The sequence below is a fragment of the Zeus faber genome, assembly GCF_960531495.2.
Source record: "Zeus faber genome assembly, chromosome: 10".
NCBI lineage: Eukaryota > Metazoa > Chordata > Actinopteri > Zeiformes > Zeidae > Zeus > Zeus faber.
Window position 1 is genome coordinate 11,676,334 of NC_137199.1, and position 19,653 is coordinate 11,695,986.

General features: G+C 46.4%; 2 protein-coding genes across 2 annotated transcripts; both read left to right on the forward strand.

Annotated features, from left to right (window-relative positions):
• Positions 1-565: 565 nt before the first annotated feature.
• On the forward strand, positions 566-12,743 carry ndst1b (N-deacetylase/N-sulfotransferase (heparan glucosaminyl) 1b). The gene is made up of 14 exons (XM_080007950.1): positions 566-1,134; positions 1,991-2,473; positions 4,384-4,471; positions 4,662-4,816; positions 5,489-5,674; positions 7,238-7,366; positions 8,329-8,511; positions 8,760-8,856; positions 9,123-9,246; positions 9,874-10,048; positions 10,142-10,312; positions 10,426-10,535; positions 11,020-11,122; positions 11,263-12,743. Exons 1-14 carry the CDS (start codon positions 586-588, stop codon positions 11,380-11,382), a joined length of 2,673 nt encoding a protein of 890 aa, XP_079864076.1. The 5' UTR covers positions 566-585; the 3' UTR covers positions 11,383-12,743.
• Positions 12,744-14,734: 1,991 nt separating this feature from the next.
• On the forward strand, positions 14,735-18,594 carry LOC307236082 (HLA class II histocompatibility antigen gamma chain-like). Its single transcript, XM_080008367.1, has 9 exons — positions 14,735-14,911; positions 15,572-15,741; positions 16,030-16,121; positions 16,374-16,433; positions 16,528-16,614; positions 16,714-16,795; positions 17,651-17,851; positions 17,981-18,040; positions 18,147-18,594. The coding sequence occupies exons 1-9, from the start codon at positions 14,841-14,843 to the stop codon at positions 18,152-18,154; spliced, it is 831 nt and encodes a 276-aa protein (XP_079864493.1). The 5' UTR covers positions 14,735-14,840; the 3' UTR covers positions 18,155-18,594.
• Positions 18,595-19,653: the final 1,059 nt, after the last annotated feature.

Here is a 19,653-nt window from a genome sequence, read left to right on the forward strand (position 1 = left end):
CTGCCGTCATTGTTGTTTTATAGTTCGCTTTGTGTGTTTTTTTTAGGTCAGCGGATTCTGTTCGGGACGGAGAGAAAATGGCGGCGTTGAGATGACTCGCTCGAGCTCCCCGGGAGACCGTTGGCCGATCAAGATGGCGGAGCCAAACCCAGTCGGGACGTGGTCGTCATGGACTGGATTAGCCGCCAGTGAGTGAGCGAGCGACACGGCCCCTCCGCCCGCCCGCCCGCCTGCCGGGCCCTCCTCCACTGGGGGAAAAGTGCGGTGTACGGTGTTTGGTCCGAGGCCTCTCATTCCTCTGCCATGGTGACATAAGCGGTGCTACAGTATGACGGAGAGCCAGCGTGAGACCGTCTCATCTCTTTCCCCGGTAGCCAACCACGCTGCTGCAGTCTCGACACCCCGTGTCTTCACCTCAATAACTCTACTGACTTTGTTCTAAACCCCCCCCGCCCCCCTTTTTTGGGGGGAATCTGCCCCCCCCCCCCCAACCGCCACCCCCACCCCCAAAAAAATCCCCAACTAAGAAAGACTTTAACCAGCACGTTGCTGGGCCGGCGGGGCAGTGCGGTGCGGCGTGGGACGATGCTGGGATGCGTGACGCGCCTCCGTCGGCTGGTCCGCCTCCTCCCCCTCCAGACCTCCCTGCTGCTCCTCTTCCTCTTTTGCGCCGTCAGCGTCTTTGTCTCCGCCTACTTCCTCTATGGCGTCAAGCGGGAGCTGGAGCCCTCGTCGGGAGGGGGCGTGTCCGGGGCCGAGGGGGCGTCGGCCGACTTGGACGACCCCCGGGTGACGCCGTCGCGGCTACTCCCGCTGCGGGGCGTGTCGGGCGGCCCCGGCGGCGAGCCCGGCGGCACCCGGACGGACCCCGTGGTCCTGGTGTTTGTCGAGAGCCAGTACTCTCAGCTGGGTCAGGAGATCGTTGCCATCCTGGAGTCGGGTCGCTTCCGCTACCGAACGGAGATCTCGCCCGGTAAGGGCGACATGCCGACCCTGACGGACAAGGAGAGGGGGCGCTTCACGCTGGTGATCTACGAGAACATCCTCAAGTACGTCAACCTGGACGCCTGGAACCGCGAGCTGCTGGACAAGTACTGCGTGGAGTACGGGGTTGGCATCATTGGCTTCTTCAAGGTTAGGACATCACACCGCACTCTCTCTCTCTCTCGCTCTCTCTCTCTCCCCCCCTCCCCACCTCCCTCTCTCTCTTTATCTCTCTCACACCTTCTGCCCTGTCCATCTGGCTCTGTACTCTCCAAGGAGATAGAATTCACAAGGTTGGAAGGACCTGCCTGCTTCAATATCACTCTCATTGTATCTATCTCTCTCTCTTGCCCTCACCCCATGCTGATCTTTCTTGTTTTCTCTCATTTTGAATCTCTCTTCTTTCTTTTCCTTTTTGCCCGGACTTTCTGTCCGTCTGTCTGTCTGTCTCTCTCCCTCTCTCTCTCTCTTCTCTCTCTCTCTCTCTCTCTCTCTCTCTCTCTCTCTCTCTCTCTCTCTCTCTCTCTCTCTCTCTCTCTCTCTCTCTCACTTGCGAGCGTAGGAGAGTGTTGACTTAATAAAGCTGTATTCTCACATACGCCCACGTCGTCACGGTGGTGAAATATCGAGCGAGGCTTTAACGTGAGGGCTATAAGAATGCAGGACTCTCTCCTCCGCGGCGGTGGTGGAGAACTGGCGAGTGACGGATTTGGCAGGCGGTGATATCAGATCTGAGTGAATGGCAGCGGACGCAGCAGGGGGTCCTTCATTTGGACTGGAATTTCTCAGCGTCAACAGATTGAGTGTAGCAGGTAGAAGCTGCTCCGTGCCTTTGCAGTTGAGCAGATCTGACACGCTTTATTCACCACTCGACTGCCGAAATTTGGGGGATTACATGAAAATGCGCCTCTGTCTTCATCACTCTGTCACGCACTGATTCTCCCGTGTGATTTTTTTCCGACCCTTTATTCTTCTTTCTTTCTCTCCCTTCCCGCCGGTCAACCAGGCCAATGAGAACAGCCTGCTGAGTGCTCAGCTGAAAGGCTTTCCCCTTTTCCTCCACTCCAACCTGGGACTGAAGGACTGCACCATCAACCCCAAGTCTCCCCTCCTCTTCATAACCCGCTCGGGCCAGCCCATACCGGGCCCGCTGCCCGGCGACGACTGGACCGTGTTCCAGTCCAACCACTCCACGTACGAGCCCGTGCTGCTGGCCAAGACCCAGTCGGCCGAGAGCGCGGCGCTGATGGGGCAGAATGTGGCGCTGCTTCCCTCGGTGGTGCAGGACCTGGGACTCCACGACGGCATCCAGAGGGTGCTGTTTGGCAACAACCTGCTCTTCTGGCTGCACAAGCTGGTGTTTGTGGACGCCGTGGCCTTCCTGACCGGCAAGAGGCTCTCGCTGTCCCTGGAGCGCCACGTCCTGGTTGACATAGATGACATCTTTGTCGGCAAAGAGGGCACCCGCATGAAGGTGCCAGACGTCAAGGTAGGCCTTGCACCTGCGTTTGTGTCGTAGGCCGCTGTGTGAGTTTGTTAGCCAGCTCCCACCGACTTTTCTAACACTCCCCTTGTTTATTAAAGTGGTACGCTGTAAGATTATTTTGTTAAAAAAATAAATAAATAAAAAATCCATATTTCATATTCATCCTATTAGGGCTGCCCCCTGAAAACGAGTCAAATCATCAGTCAGAGACCTGTCGGTCAATTGAGATTCTTCAAATAAGGCAGTTTTTTTTTGTTTTTTTAGTCAGTCAATGTGCATTACAGTCAGGATAAAACAGATAGAAGCTTACACAATGCACAGGAATAACATTTCAATGAGGAATTATAAATAAGGGTAATCCTTACTATATTTGAATATGTGTGAATCATACATGTCTGGACACGGACGCAAACACAGCTCTCGTTGGTCAGGGAGCACAGAGAGCCGTGCTCCTTCAAATAAAGCTGCCCCCCTCGTGCATATCCATCCGATGATGGAGAGAGAGAGAGGGGGGGGGAGAGATGTCTCTCCTGATAATAGCAAAAATGTTTCTGAGAAAAATATCTTCTTATTGCAAGTTAGAAACGGATTACGTAGCCTAAATAATACAAAATAAATGTTCTTAATTTCTCCAATACCGTTAACAGTACCGCAGTTTATTGACGCAGTTTATTGATACTACGCTCTAATAATTTAGCCCTGGGGCCCTTTTATTACCAGGTCTCGGTAGCCAACCCTAGGCATGAGCTCCTGATGTTACTTGTTTTCCAGGCCAGCCGACGGTGAATGACACAAAGTCTGTTTGACTATTGACAAATGTAATTCCTGTGAGACACTTTGGATAAACGCTGCGGCTAATGATTGCACCATTGTGTCATTGCCCCCCCCCTGAACAATCTGAAATGACCCCCTTTGAATCAACACACGGGGGCAACCGACATCGTACAAAAATAGAAACAGTTTACAGTCATTTCAAAATTATCCTAGTCCTAGAAGTGTTAATGACGCACTGAAATCCAAAGTGACTGAGAGCATGATAAAAATTGAACAGAGCATGACTAAAGTTGAACTAAAAAATGAATAGCACGCTGACTACAGTTTATAATATTTTTCATCCTGGAATACTTGTGTAAAAACTGAATATGTAAAAAAAAAACAAAAAAAAACCCTATGACTTTACTGACCCTTAATTTTTTTTTGTACATAACTTTTTTAAATGTCCTGCCAAGAAGAAAATCGCATTCATACCATAACGCACCGCCTCCACAATTCCTACCAAAAGTCCAAGTACTTTTCTCAGATTTCCCCCCCTTTCCGAATGCATTTGTCCCAGTGGGCCGCTCAAAGCTGACAGAGCCCGCTGCTCACATATCACAGTTTCTCAACAGCCATGAATATTTCAAGGGGGCCAAGAAGGCGTGCAAAAAGTATGGGGACACCCCCCCCCCCCCCAGACTCAAACGGGGCCCCTCTCACATGTGAAGGCAGCGGTAAGAGGAAAACAACACGGAGAAAGAGAGAGAAAGGGGGAGCGGGGGGTTGGGCATCAAGGCTGCAAAACAGCAGGCCATTAGAACCGAATCGCACGTTGACGAGAGGACCGGGGACGAGAGCAAAGGAAAGCGGGGAGCGGGCGGGCGAGCGAGAGAGGGAGCGAGGGAGGGAGGGGAGCGCACTCGGATTCCCATCCAGTGCGGAGATCAAATGAAACAAACACCCAAATCAGAGGAGAGCCACATATCAAACGGAATGGAGAAAGAGGAGCCAGGAAACCGGGGGTGGGTGTTGGATGTGTACCGAAAGAAACTAGCAGGATAAAAATTTGGGGTGTTTTCTTTTTGTTGTTGTTGTTTTTTTTGTGTTTTGGTTTGCTACATGCCGTGCGCCACTCATGGTTCCTCTTCCGCTTCCAGGCCCTGCTGGAGACACAGAAGGAGCTTCGCACCCATGTGCCCAACTTCACCTTCAACCTGGGCTTCTCAGGGAAATTTTTTCATGCCGGTAAGTCAACGGGGCCCCCTACCGCCTGTGCAACTCCTGCCAAACGGAACGCAACCTCCTCCTCCTCCTCTTCTTCTCCCATCTTCACCTGGCTCGACACGCGTCGCATATCTTCCAACTCTCCCCCGCGCGTCCGCTCGGCCTGTTTACTTTACTGGATTCAATCTCTTATCTCTCCCCTCCCCCCCAGGTTCGGATGAGGAGGACCTGGGAGACGACCTGCTGCTCTCCTACGTGAAGGAGTTCTGGTGGTTCCCGCACATGTGGAGCCACATGCAGCCGCACCTCTTCCACAACCAGTCCGTGCTGGCCGAGCAGATGCTGCTCAACAAGAAGTTTGCCATGGTGAGCGACGGGGGCGGGGCTCGGCGCTCCCTCGCCATTGGCCGACAGTGTTTTTATTCATCGTCGCGGTCGCTTTTAGCGTCTAAGGCCCCCCCGGTCATACAAATTCTACTCAAACCAAAATGTCGCGATCAATGTAAAATGTATTCACGTGCGGTAAGAAGTAATGATTCTCCGGAGAGTTTAACTTTGGTTTAACTTTGGTCGCACACGTCTCATGGCGTCCGCCAATTGCAAAACTACTTTGCTGTGTTGGTCCGTTGGAGAGTCCACAACGGAGCGGCATGCTATTTTTTTGCAATACTGTTTTGCCAGAATACTAACTGTTGGGCAAAAGACATGTGCCAGGGGTTAAAAAAAAAAAAAAAAAAAAAAAAAATTATATATATATATATAATTATTATTATAAAAGAAAGTTCTATCATTTAAATGTTTTAAATTCCAGAAAATCAAATATTCCATGCAATATTTTTGGTAATGCGCATCGTTATGTGTAAGATGTCAATTTATCATTATCAATTTGTATCTTGAGCCAATGAATCGAATCGTGACCCTTTGAAATCCAATCGTTACTTTATTCATTTATTCATTTATGATTTGTTTGGTTTTCCAAGCTTGCCTTTACATGTGTTTCACAAGTGTCCCTCCAACTCTCCCGCCTCTTGGCCACAGGAGCACGGCATCCCCACCAACATGGGCTACGCCGTGGCCCCGCACCACTCGGGCGTCTACCCCGTGCACCTGCAGCTGTACGACGCCTGGAAGAAGGTGTGGGGCATCAAGGTGACCAGCACGGAGGAGTACCCCCACCTCAAACCGGCCCGCTTCCGCCGGGGCTTCATCCACAGCGGCATCAGCGTGAGCGACGCGCGCACGCACGCACACACACACACACACACACACACACACAAAACTAAAATGTTTCATATTACGTATGGAGGTTGTAGCACTTCCCGGGCTGTGATTTGACCGAACGTTAGGGCGACACCATAGGGTGGAAACGGACCGGGGAGGGGCGCTGAACGTTAACTAAGTTTCGCCATGCCGCAGGTTGCATTGTGGGTATGATACACTGACGTCATTTTGATCTTCTTGATTGCTGACATTCAAGATCAAGATTTGGGATTCAAGATTCAAGATGTTTATTTATCACATACATATACATATGCGCAAGCGAAGCCTCATTTCCCTCCTCCCCACTCCGCTCCGCTACCCTGTTGGTCCCCCTTTTGAAGTTTGTTTATCGTCCACCGATGAACCTCTCTCCGCGTACTCCTCCAACACTTCCCGCTGCTATTTATTACTTACTACTTGCCGACTTTTTTTCGTTTTTCTCTCTCAATCACTCACTCCCTCGGTCTCTGCCTTGTGTTTTTCCCCTTTTATTTTTTATTTGTATTTTTTTAATCGCTCCGCATCCTCCATTCACGTCCGCCGCTCACCTCGGCCGGACATCTCCGTCCGTCCTCGTCCTCCTCCTCCTCCTCCTCGTCACCATCGTCACCCACTCCTCTCCGCCTCCTCTCCTTCTCAAGTTGTTTCCCCCAGAGAGGCCGAGGAGCTTCATGGTTTTATTTATATCACCGTTGCAGAAGCCTCGAAAAAAAAAAAAAAAGTTTCATCGAAAAAGACGCCAATCATCTCATTATCGTGTCTTGCCAGTTCGATTATTCTTCGCCCAGTGAGGTGATTACTGTGGCGAGGTCAATTGCTCTTGCCGGCTCCGCGCGACAACTGATGATCCCGCCGACGACACCGCCAGCGTTTGCACTCAAACCAATCAGCGGCATGTCAACAACCCTAAAACAAAAATGCCGTGTTTTTAATTTTGTCTCACCCAAGGCGGTGAGAAAGACCCCCCCCCCCCCCGGCGTCACGTGGGGAAAGCATGGACTCGAGGGGTAGGCTACACCCGCGAGGACATCAAAGGAATCAAAGAAATGCAAAAAACACATTTTCTTCATTCCCCTTTGATTTTTATTTATTTATTTGCTTTTCTTTTGCCTCACGATCTGACCTTCGGTGGCGATCGGGGAAACAATGCGGCTCCGAGTCGCCCCGGCTCCTTTGTTTGGCGCGCGGCATTCACGCCGCGGCCCGCACTCTGTTCTCGTCCTTGAGATGCGGCGCTCTGGATGAATGGACGCTCGCCGCCGCGCGAGCACCGCGATTGATATTCCGCGCTTCAGACTCTCCACAATGTAAACACACACATTTCCATTTCGACTCGGGAGTTCATAAGAGGTTTGCTTTGGCCGATGACTGGCATAATGTGGATTTTATGGAATAATGTGGACAGATCGACCCCCCCCCCCCTACCATCTTTACCGAGCGGGGGCCCTGGGGTCTTTTTGCGCAAACTCAACGGAACTTTGAGTTTGAAGCTCCTTCGCTGATTGCCGTCTGCTTTTGGACCGGCAGGTGCTTCCGAGGCAGACGTGCGGCCTGTTCACGCACACCATCTTCTACAAGGACTACCCCGTCAGCCCCAACGAGCTGGACAAGCTCATCAATGGCGGGGAGCTGTTCCTCACCGTTCTTCTGAACCCTGTGAGTCACACACACACACACACACACACACACACACACACACACAGACTCACATTCACTAGGGATTCACTGCATATGACTACATAAGTGCCTAATGACTAAAATGGTGGTAATTTTGATTAAATTTGTCCCTTACTTCTTATTGAGTTCGATGGCCTGAGCAACGCCGGGTGGTTATAGAGACTGTTCTTCAACTTAAGTCCACTTTTCCTCTCGCGCTCCCAGACTTCTATTTCCCCGATGTCTGGTTCTGTCGTCCCGCTAGACTACAGATCTACACAGGCGTCTGACAGTTCTCATATATTTCGGGAACTGTGACTGTGAAAAAAAACCCAGTGTGAAGCCGTTGCGAGATTGTCTCTGACTTCTTCATGTCAATGTATATCACATGACGTAGTAACGCAGGAAAACCCCGTGATGGAGACGGAGTTGGATGTCTGCCCAGGCTACTCATTTGAGCCATTTTGCACAAATATGTATCGTTTCCCTTGAAGGATTGTTTCGACTCATTTTGCGGTTGGGGTTTAGTTTCTTCTCTACCCGAAGTGTACTTCTCCTTTTCTGTAACCACGAACTCCTACAAATTTTAACCCAAGCCATTCGTCACCTTGGTTTAAGTTAACTCCTTCCACATGTCTGCTCTGTCTGGTCGAACAATTTAGTTCACATCGCGTGCTGGAAAGGCCTCGTGTGATTGGTCGATTCGACTTGCATACAAGTAGGGAAGGTAAAGCGGGTGATGATGTAATTTTTTTTATCATTTTTCCCTACATTGCCAGGTTCCTTAATTCAACAATAATAAACATAGATTGTGCAGTCCTCACACACACACACACGACACCAGCGGCCAGCAGAAATCTCTTGTCTTAGCCTCGACGCGTTGTGAAATGACCACCACGTCGCTTTAACCTGTGGGTCCCGTCCTCTCTTCCTTCCGTCTCCTCTGCCGTTCGTTTCCACAGATCAGTATTTTCATGACCCACTTGTCCAACTACGGCAACGATCGTCTGGGCCTGTACACCTTTAAGAGCCTGGTGAAGTTTGTCCAGACGTGGACCAACCTGAAGCTGCAGACCCTTCCGCCCATCCAGCTGGCCCACAAGTACTTCAGCCTCTTCCCCTCCGAGAGGGACCCCCTCTGGCAGGTGGGTCGGAACGCCAAATCGGGCTGGTCTATATTGACCATCGTATGACCAATTCTTTATGATATCATTGTGAATCGAGGAAAAAAAAAAAAAAAATTCAAACCAAAGGCATTTGTCTGTATTAGATATGATTAGATATTATGATAACAATCACGCTAACATCAATGGATCGCACGCATGCGTAGTTTTAATTCATGATTTGTCGCTTAACAAAAGAACGATTGTTTTCCTATTTTCTCCGAGGGCAGGATCCCTGCGAGGACAAAAGGCACAAGGACATCTGGTCCAAAGAGAAAACATGCGACCGCTTTCCCAAGCTCCTCGTCATCGGGCCTCAGAAGACAGGTACAGAACAGCCCTCCTCCGCCCTCTACAGGTCACGGGCGGTAATTAAATGGCCTAAATAAATACTCGCCCGTCTTTATTGGAAACCAGTACTAAGTTCAGAAATATAATGGGCTGAGCATAAATATGTGCCTGAATATGTGGCAATTTTAGAAGTTCCATGCGTATATATGTGTGTGTGTGTGTATATATATATATATATATATATATATATATATATATAAAAACAAAACCCTCTTTCTATCTCATCCATCTGTCCACCCCAGGGACGACGGCGCTCTACTTGTTTTTGGGCATGCACCCTGACCTGACCAGTAACTACCCCAGCAAGGAGACGTTCGAGGAGATCCAGTTCTTCAACGGCCACAACTACCATAGAGGCATCGACTGGTGGGAACTTTCACACGAGCGCTCCATCGCCCTTTATGCAGCGATGGCACTGAAACTGTACAAACACAACGGAGCGATTTAGTCATTACTAAAGATACTTGATTCCGCTCTCGATTACTTTGGAATCATGACAACGTAATGATTTCCATATGATCCGTTTTTTCTAAAACAGAAAGTCCAGTTCCCTTATTTTCTTTCTCCTTAATATCTGAAATGGTTGGTTCTTGTTCTTGTTTTTTTTGTATTTGAGATACTCCCTGTTACGATTACGAAAATGTACCTGCTTAGCGTCCATTTTTGATCTGAATTTAGGATTCAAATGCTTCGGGAAATCGCTGCTCATTATGTTGGTGTTGCACGGCTCTCTCCGTCCCATTACTTGTGAAAAAACGTAGATAAACAAATCTTTTGTGTACAAATATAGTGATCTCAACTTCTCATTTCACCTGATTCCCATCCCCTTTTCGTAAGGTATATAAATCGCAGTTCCTATAAAAGTAATTGATCTCTTCAACCATCATCAATGTCAGTCTGCAATACTCACTAGGCTGACGTGGCAAAACCATCCAAAAATAAATGGGTTGAAATCTGTCTTAGCTGTGTTTTGCGTGATTGTTTCCTTGCCAGGTACATGGAGTACTTCCCCCTGCCCTCCAACACTAGCTCAGACTACTACTTTGAGAAGAGCGCCAATTACTTTGACTCGGAGGTGGCGGCGCAGCGGGCGGCGGCTCTCCTGCCCAAGGCTAAGATCGTCACCATCCTCATAAACCCGGCGGACAGAGCGTACTCTTGGTACCAGGTCGGTGCCCCGCAGGCGCTTCAACTTGACGTTCATGAGGTGTTATTACCAGCGGTGGGGGCTCTTACTAGTAATCCTCTGTCTCCACTACAGCACCAAAGAGCCCACGACGACCCGGTGGCGTTGAAGTACTCCTTCCACAGCGTCATCACGGCCGGCCACGACGCTCCGGTCCGGCTCCGGGTCCTCCAGAACCGCTGCCTGGTGCCGGGCTGGTACGCCATCCACATGGAGCGCTGGCTCAACCACTACCACTCCAGCCAGGTACTGCGGCCGGGCGTCCACCCTGTTTTTTGTGTCCGACCGGGTGTCCTCTGTGATGGGCGCTCGCTCAGGTCGCCTCGCCGCCTGCTCACTACCTGTGCCCCTTCCCTCAGTTGCTGGTCTTGGACGGGCAGATGCTGAAGACTGAGCCGGCCTCGGTCATGGACAAAATCCAGAAGTTTCTCGGCCTGGCGAACGCCGTCAACTACCACAAGATCTTGGCGTGAGTGCTCGTTGACGCTGCGCCGCTAAATGATTCATGCTCTGGCCTGCTGGAGCTGCTGTCCGGCTCCTCAGCTTCTAAATGAGAGGGTCTGTCCTCGATAACAGTAATTCCCTATTTCTCACCAAAGACCGTCCGTTTGATGAGATTTTGTCTCCGGGAGCCCCGTCTTGGAGATTTTTATTCTTAGGTCTGATTTAATCCAAATTCCCGTTACCTGTCTATACTTGTAGTCACAGAGATAACAGTTAAACTAGGATCGAAACAGTCATTATTGTACATCCTCTAATGGTGCTAACATCTTGTTAATGAAACAACCATGTACTATCAATAATTTTGCTGGGGACCCTCTGGAACCACTTGAAGGATCTGTATGTTGAGAACCATTGATATACACCATGATTTTTTTGAGATAGAATTAGGCTTTTGATCGGTTAAAATAAAGATAGTCATAAATAATAAAGATAGACATTTACATTCGCAGGTTTGATCCTAAGAAAGGCTTCTGGTGCCAGCTGCTGGAAGGAGGGAAGACAAAGTGTTTGGGAAAGAGTAAAGGTCGCAGGTACCCCGACATGGACCCTGAGGTACACACTTTGTACACACACTGTATATACCTTTCACATCTGTCTCGTCGTACATCGTGTTGCGTGTCGCTTTTCCCCGTTCTAAGAAGGAGGGAACATCCTTCCCTCTGCCGTTTTTTTTATTTATTTCTCTCTTCCAGTCCCAGGCGTTCCTCAGAGAGTACTACCGGGACCACAACATCGAGCTGTCCAAGCTGCTGTACCGGATGGGCCAGCCCCTCCCCAGCTGGCTACGAGAGGAGCTGGTCCACAGCAGGTAGCAGCGCCCCAGGGGGAGACTCCAGCTCCACAGACTGAACCCGCTGCTCGACATCTCCCCAGGGCAGAGTACGACGACGACGACGACGACAACCTCCCCCGACCCCCGGGGAGGCAGGGAGGTGCCCCGGCTGGCGGAAGGACTGAAATCTCCGGGGTGGGGAAATGGAGATTCCAAGCTCGGCCCCCTGCTCGCGCCCAAGATCTCCCGTTTTGTTTTCACGAGGCGGTCGCGAGGGGAGTGGGCGGAAACCGAAAAAGAGCATGAATAATAACTGATGCAGCGTGTTCATGCTCCAAGCGTTTTCTCCTGCGAGACTCTCTCTTCCAGAGCAGAACCAGAGACACTGCAGGGTGGTTCTGCCTTTTTCGATGAAGGGCACGGGGGGCGGGGAGGAGGCCGTGACACCACGGGAAGGAGGCTGATCTCGACGGCAACCGCCGACACACAAACCACTACCCCAAGACCAGTTTTCTTTTTATTTTATTTTATTTTTTTTTACATTTTTTATTTGTTTCTCCCCCGTCTCACGAACTCGGAATTCCATTTTGAAATCAAAGGAGGGAGGAAGGAAGTCGAGAGACGCCGCCGGTGTTCACGGCTGCGGAAAGAGCCGGAGCGCATTTCAACGCGCGGCCGGAACCGCGTCTCGTCATGCTGCGTCGTTTTGTGTCATGTCGCGTCGCCCGTTACGCTGGGAATGCGTAGCGGGGACAGATGCGTGCTGTGACGGCAGAGAGGCATTAGTTGCAGATGCCTTTTGGGTCGCTCAAGGAATCGTGTGGGAGGAGAACGGCACATCCGGAGCGTCCGGGGCTTCACGCCGTAGCCTCTGATGACAGGCCTTGGTAGAATCTAGTTAATGCATTTCTAAGTGCCAGGACGACGACTCTTCAATTAAATATTATCACGCCGACATGGGATATTTCTTTTTATGTCTTTTTGTTTTGTTTTGTTTTCAAAATGTCTTTACTCGGTTTGTTTTTAAAATTTCCGACGTTGTTCTCGGTGACGCATTATTGTAGAATGTACCACAAGACAATGCAATTTAGTTCAGTTTTCCTGGCGGCCGGGCGCACTGCAGCCCCGATCTGTCGAAACCCGCCGGCCCGAGCTTTCCCTTTTAGACGTTCTCGTGAACCGGCCGAAGCAGGAACGGTAGAACTGATGAAAGCACAATATTTAAGGCACTCTGGGTAAGCGTGCAGGCTTACGGGGGGCAGGGCGGGGCCGGGAGGGGAAGCACACTCGTAGAGAAGGATCTCGCTACAATCTGTGAAGACATTGAAATAAACACTCTGGTACCATAAGGTTTCAAATGGGATAGACGCAGGTGTGTCGAGCATCGCTTGGTCTCCTCTTTCATTTCATCCAGCAAACCATTTTTAATTTTGCCTTTTGGGAGGAGGGGGGGGGGACAGGGCGGGGGGGGTAAATCCCGCCGGACAAACAAACAAACAAACAAACAAACAAACAAACAAACAGTGCGACATTGTAAACTCTCAAAAGACGAGCTGAGTTGTCAGTCGAGGTATTGCCACTGTAACTAGATGTCAAAGCATAGATAACAGAAGCTGCTCCTACTGCAATAGTTTTGTACAGTGTACTGACGTAATAACAATGCACATGTTGGTTCTTTTCATTTCCTGACTTTGTATTGTACATAACGCGCGGCGCTCGGTAGGCCTGGATAATGAATGTGTTTGGGTTTCCCTGTACAGAGGTGTGTCGATGACGATTGTTCCCCTCACACCCTCTCACTGCCAATGATCGTACGGAGGTACTGGATCTCTACGTATAAAGTATTAAGTGAACGACACATAACGGCAACAACGGTACTAACCCCCCCCCCCCCCCCCTCCCCTCCTCGACTGTATGATAAAGATTTGTAATTGTTGTCAATAATTTTTACAGTGTAACTAATATTGTCGGTGCTTTTTAATTTGCAAATAAAACACCACTGTATTTTTCAGCTCTCGCTCTCTCATTGTGATCCGACCTGTTTTGTGGTTCAGTCAGCATATTGACGGAAATCACTGGTAGGAATTTCTCCGTCTTATCTCTGAGGGTGTTTGTCACTTTGCCAAATAGTCAAACTTTCTGTTTAATTCAATAAGATCTTATGGGAATGGAACGGTTGCTATTCGGCATATCGTGGATTAAAAGGGCTGTATGATATTTTCCACCCAAATAATAAGTGTCAATTCCAAAATGCTTGTATATTCTCGCCAATTTTTCATTATAGAGAACAGTGAAGAGAGACAGGAAATACCAGGGTAGAGGGAGTGATGTAAGGTTGCATGTTTGCGTGGATTACACTTCACGTCCCAGAATTCCATGCGCAACGGCGACACATTTTTTTTGTTGATTTTTTTTCCCTCAACATCTGGGGTTCTCCTTCGTTTGGGAAAGGATGTAAATGTTACTCCACATCCACCACTACTAGCTACACTGCTTTATCAGATTCACTGCGGCTACCTCCCGTGAATCAGTGCGTTCTTCCTGGGAAAGGCAGAGCCTGCCACCAACAAGGAAACGGCAAGTGAAGGAGTACCCCGAGCACAGTGGCTGTTTCCTCAAAAGTCACAACTAAAAAACTATCAAACATGTTTTTTTTTTAACAAATTAATCGTACCGATTTCCACTTCAATCGCTGAGCCTTCCCCATGTTCAGGTTGTGGTGTAAGGCTTTATCGCCGTACGACCTTACTTGGCTTTGTTTAAAAGGTTGTTTATTTACCAGGTTGGCCAAAATTCATTACACATTGCACTGCTCCAAAAATGGAAGCATGTTATATTTAATTTAAAGTTTGATTTGAAGGAAATTCCTTTAAAGAAGGAATTTTGTAATTCTGTTTGCGGAATTTTTTTTTTTTTATTTGATTTCTTTTAACAAATCTTTCCGGAATATTAACACAGCAGCGAGTGGCATATATAAAGATCACACAGATAACACTGCAAAATCTAAAAATATAGGATCTTGTCCGTACTCGTTTCCAAAAGAAAGTTAAATACAAAAGATTTGTAATGTATGCGGCGTATTTATTATTACTATCATTATTATTTTCTTTATAATTAGTATTAGAATTAAAAATATCATTAGTATTGGTGTTATTTAAATAAAAGGGTTCTTATCTCGGAGAGAAGTCAACGCATTTTTCATAAATGTCCAATAATAAGTCATTATTTGTGTTTTTAACAAGTTTTAAGATTGAACTTAATGGACAATAAAGCACATTTGGGAGACGTTTCGATGTTTTCTGCCTCTATCAACAAGTGACGGTGCCTCCGTTCGGCCAATCAGAGCCCGGCGTCCCACAGCACCTGAATATAGGGACTTACCAGTCCCAGTGGTCGCGTCACTTCTCCGCTCATCCTCCACTGGAGCAGGTAACCTGTCGAATTAAATCAACTATATTATTTAACATTTCCTCGAATACTGAGAACATAAATAAAGAAATGGAAACACCGGAGCAAGCCCCACTGGCCGGCAGTCAGGAGGCCCTCCTTCCTTCAGCAAGAGTGAGAGGGTGAGAAAACGTATTTCAATATTATCAGACAACAAACTTTTTTTTTTTTTTTTTTTTGACGGTATGAACAACATGTGAGACAACATAAAGTTGTATGTTTTGTTTAGTTTAATTTTCACGATTAGAAATACGTGTTTCAATCGTTAGTCCGTATATTCATGTAATCTCGTCTCAACTTTTGGATCTAGCCTGCCTAGCAACTAGTGATGCCTGTTTTTTTCATTGGTCCACAGGGTGCGGGCCCAAAAATAAATAAATAAATAAAAACACTATTAATTTGACTATTAATATTAATAAAGCCAGAATATTTGTTGTAGTTTTTTTTGTTGTTATTGTTTTCACCGTGGTTTTGTTTTGTGGATGATTATATGAGTGAGTTGAAGTCAGATGGTTCACATTATCGCCTATTCACTGGGGGCTGAGTGAATTATAAATAACAATTATAAATAAAAATCATCCTTTTTTTTTTTAATGCCACAATAAACAGAGAGGAATTCTTAGGGGAGTTGTTGTAATGATAGGCCATTGTACAACAATATCACATTATATATTAATCTATTATTTTTTTGTATAGGCGTCCTTTTTCTTCGTTTTTGTTTATTTATAATAATGTCTATTTTATTTACTTAATTATTATTACTTTTTATTCCCTGTGATCAGGGGTTCCAACAGCCGTGCTTTCAAGGTAGCAGGACTCACCACGCTGGGATGTCTGCTCCTGGCCAGCCAGGTGTTCACAGTCTACCTGGTGGTCAACCAGAAGCAGGCGATCCACACTATGCAGCAAGACTCGGAAACCCTGCGCAAGCAGCTGACCCGCAGTTCCCAGAGTAAGAAATGATGTCATAACACAGTAATAACATGGGATCGGTGAGAGATTGAGATTCAAAAAATAAAAATATTGTAAACCCGTCTTTAATCTCTCAACCGACGTTAGTCTTCATCGTACAGGGGGAAGTGTCCAGAATGTGGCAGAAATGGCAGAAATGAAAGTGAAGGGGGAAATCAACTGGGCTGTGAAACTGCGCCACAGGGAAATACAAAGTGAAAGGATTTTTCCAGTCTGTGTCTATAGTGAATTAAACAACGAAGCCACATCAAATGATTGTCCCTTGCAGCCCCACCGATGAAGATGTACATGCCCATGCCCAGCTTGCCTCTCCTCAAGGGTTTCCAGACTGAGGCTGAAACTGCCAAGACATCAGTGAAGGTGGGTCTAAACTTTTAAGTTCAGTTAGCAGCTATTGAAACAGTGGCCAAACCCCAAATTTCTTTTCTAAGAACAGCCCTCCACTGATGGAAATTAGTTACTGCACTTGTTTTATCTAATTGCGTGAAATGAATACCAGATGACGTCACTTGGTTCTAGCTTGAAGGTTATTACCTTACGTTTTGAAGTGAGTCTAATAATACATGTTTTTAGATGAAACTTAAAATATTTTCGTTTTCACTCTCCAACCAGAAACGGGAAGACACGGTGGCCACCGTCGGTCTGGAGACGCAGGTGGAGCGTCTCCTACAGGTGTGTCACATTTCACGCCCCGACTACGTCGCGCCAGTATTTTTGCCTGGGAGTTCTGGGTGTCCCTAATGAACCGCAAACCTTTTTCCACCAGGATTCCGTGCTCCCCCGTTTCAACGCTTCCACCTTCTTTGACAACCTGCAGAGCCTGAAGGAGCAGATGGAGGAGAGCGAGTGGAAGGTAAAGTCTCTCTCTCTCTCTCACACACACGCACACACACACACACACGTCCTGTAGGTGGTGTGTTGCCTCTGTATCTCAACCTGACGTTCTGCTCAGGGTTTGGAGTCCTGGATTCGTCACTGGCTGATCTTCCAGAAGGCCCAGGAGAAGCCACCCGCACCCCCTACTGAGAAGCCAGGTGTGCAGAGACCCCCGCCCGTCGCTCCAACATATTTAAATTCAAATCTGAGGCAAATAACTGAATTAATTATCTGAGTGGATATGTGTCTCCAACTTCAAGTCGTTTAAGTCGCTAGGTGCAAAGGGATGAAAGCCAGCTCAGAGCAAACCAATCCTGAGATCCGGTGTTATGGCAGTTTATAACTCCGTGGATGTTAGATATCCGCAAGGCCTTGTATATAATAAAGTTAGCAAGTAAAACTTTATTTACAGAGCACTTTTTGAAACACATTCTTAGAAATTGACCTGCAGGCAGTCAGGTGGCATAACATGAAACACATAAATGTGTTATAATAAATTAATAAATGCCTATAAAGCCTATACAAAGTATAAAACGCAGAGAAAAACACATTTGAATGAATAGGGCGTAAAAAAAAAGATTAGGCTTTATAAAAAGGCGAAAATAAACTGAAAATAAACTGGCAAACCATTCAATCAAACTTGTGTGACAACAGTGTGTGATTATGTAATATAATGTAAAAGATATATAATCCAAAAAAGGTCCTTCGATAATGAATAATTTGTTCATATAATCCCATCTAAATTATGAGATCGCCTGCCTAGCAACTAGTGATGCCTCTTTTTTGCATTGGTTCACAGGGGATCCTCCAGAAAACAAAAAAACAACAAAAACAAATTAGTAAACAATTAGGCCTCCCAAAAATATTTTTTTGTAGGTTGCCCTGTTTATAAGTGTATTGGGGGATCAGACAGGGTAGTTCAAATCAATCAGCCAAGCAATCACACTTTATTGATACAGCATGTTTTGCGTGTTAAAATGCCGTGCAACTTTCCTTGGGCACTTTCCCCTCAGCCCTTCCGCTCCAGTCCAAGTGCCAGATGGAGGCGTCGATGAGCGCCAGGCGGCTGGGCTTCTTCCAGCCGCAGTGCGACGAGAGCGGCCACTACCGCTCCGTGCAGTGCTGGCACAGCACCGGCTTCTGCTGGTGCGTGGACGACAACGGCACAGCCATCGAGGGCACCTACAGCCGCAACAGGCCCCATTGCCAGAGAGGTACGCGCGTCTCAGCTGTTTCTTTAAGCTTTCCGAAATAAAAGCGTCAAAATAGAAGCGGCGAGTTTATTTATCTTGGTTTTTTTTTTTGTTTTTTTTAACTCCCGCTTTGTTGGGGTGCCTGGCCAGGCCGTCTTTCCAAGGCAGCGCTCCCGCAGTTGATGTCGCTGGGAGCCATCACAGATGATGGTGAGTAATGCCACACTCATGACGCGTGGATTTTCGTCTGGTCCTCGTCATTTTAAGATCACTACGATAACTTCTCTGATTCGCTTACTTGTTTTTGTTTTTCCAGGGAACTGAGAGAGCTTTACTCCAGAGTGGCAGGCATCTGTCTCTGTGAGCGATATATACGGACACAATGGGAAAATCTTTATGCAGCTCTCATTTATTGCAATATATGTCTGCATGGTTTTGGGCCGTCAATCCTTCTATCATATTCTTTGTGTCAAATTAATATTTGCTAATGATTAGCTTGGCAACGCCTCGAATGTAATCAAGAAATAGAGGCCTGTTACGTTTTTCTGTTGTTTGATTTGATTGTTGAAATATGAAGCTATAAGTGGTCTGCCTAGTAGCTGAAGCATATATTAAGATTGCAGGAAGTGATTTGTGATAAGGACTGGTGTATCTATTCAGTATGCTTTTTCTCCTATCAATAACAATATTAATGCTCAAAAACATGTCTGATTTTTCAGTTACTACATGCCTTAAATTTTAATAAAGTTACAATTGATTACAGATTCAATTTTCTCTTTCACTCTTTCGTCGGCTTTGATGTTTAAATTCTTTGTGACGAATGATTTAACTGGTACATTTATTCTCTCACTGCATTTTAGTGTTACAGACAAGTTTCAAGTCATTAACAAAAAAAAGTTAAAAAGAACAACTCTGTAGGATGTTTGAAATGGAGTGTTGTACTTTTAGACTTTGTATGTCTATAGTTGTCCAAATTTTTTTTCGTATAATTTTACAAGGAGGAATTTCCCTACATATATGATTTTGTATCAAGCGACCGGCCTATTTTTTAGCGCAAGAAACAAAATGTACATGCTTTGTACACAGTATCGTGCAATAGTAATCTTTAAGCATTGTGTAATTTAATAAAAGTTTCATGAATAAATTTAATTTAATAGATTTGTATTTAATCTGGTAGTGTTATTAAGATTGAGACCAACATCTCTTGCAGCAGAGACCTGAGAACAAATAATAATAATTAAAAATAAATAAATAAATAATTATTAATAATAATAATAATAATAATAATAATAATAATAATAATAAATAGAAAACGAAATAAATTAATAAAATAAATAAAAAATAAAATGATAAAATAATGTTAACACTAACAGGCTGTGTCAAAAAAATAAATAAACCTAGATTTCAAGAATCTGCTCATACTGCCCGTAATGTTTCCTAAGCTATGATGTGTTGCCATCCAAGATAACATATTGAAAATCTTTAAGAAAAAAAAATGTATCCTCTTAAATTCTACTGCTAAAGCATGTGTCGGGTTTGAAATTTCTTTACATCCTGGTAACTGTATCCCCTCTACTGAGTGAAAGTGAAACCCAAGCTCATCAATGATTCAATGTTAAAATCCAGTTGACCCAGAAGCCGTGGTGGACAGTCACAAGATGGCCACGCAGTCTGACTCAATAACCATGGACGTGGATTTAAATGTAAGTGGGTCTACTTTGTTGTTTAAGTAGAGATATCTTTAAGTAGTATAGTATTTAAGTCACTACATTTCAGACGCTTGATAATTTCAGTTTTGTGTCCTGTGATTTTGGATGGGTTTT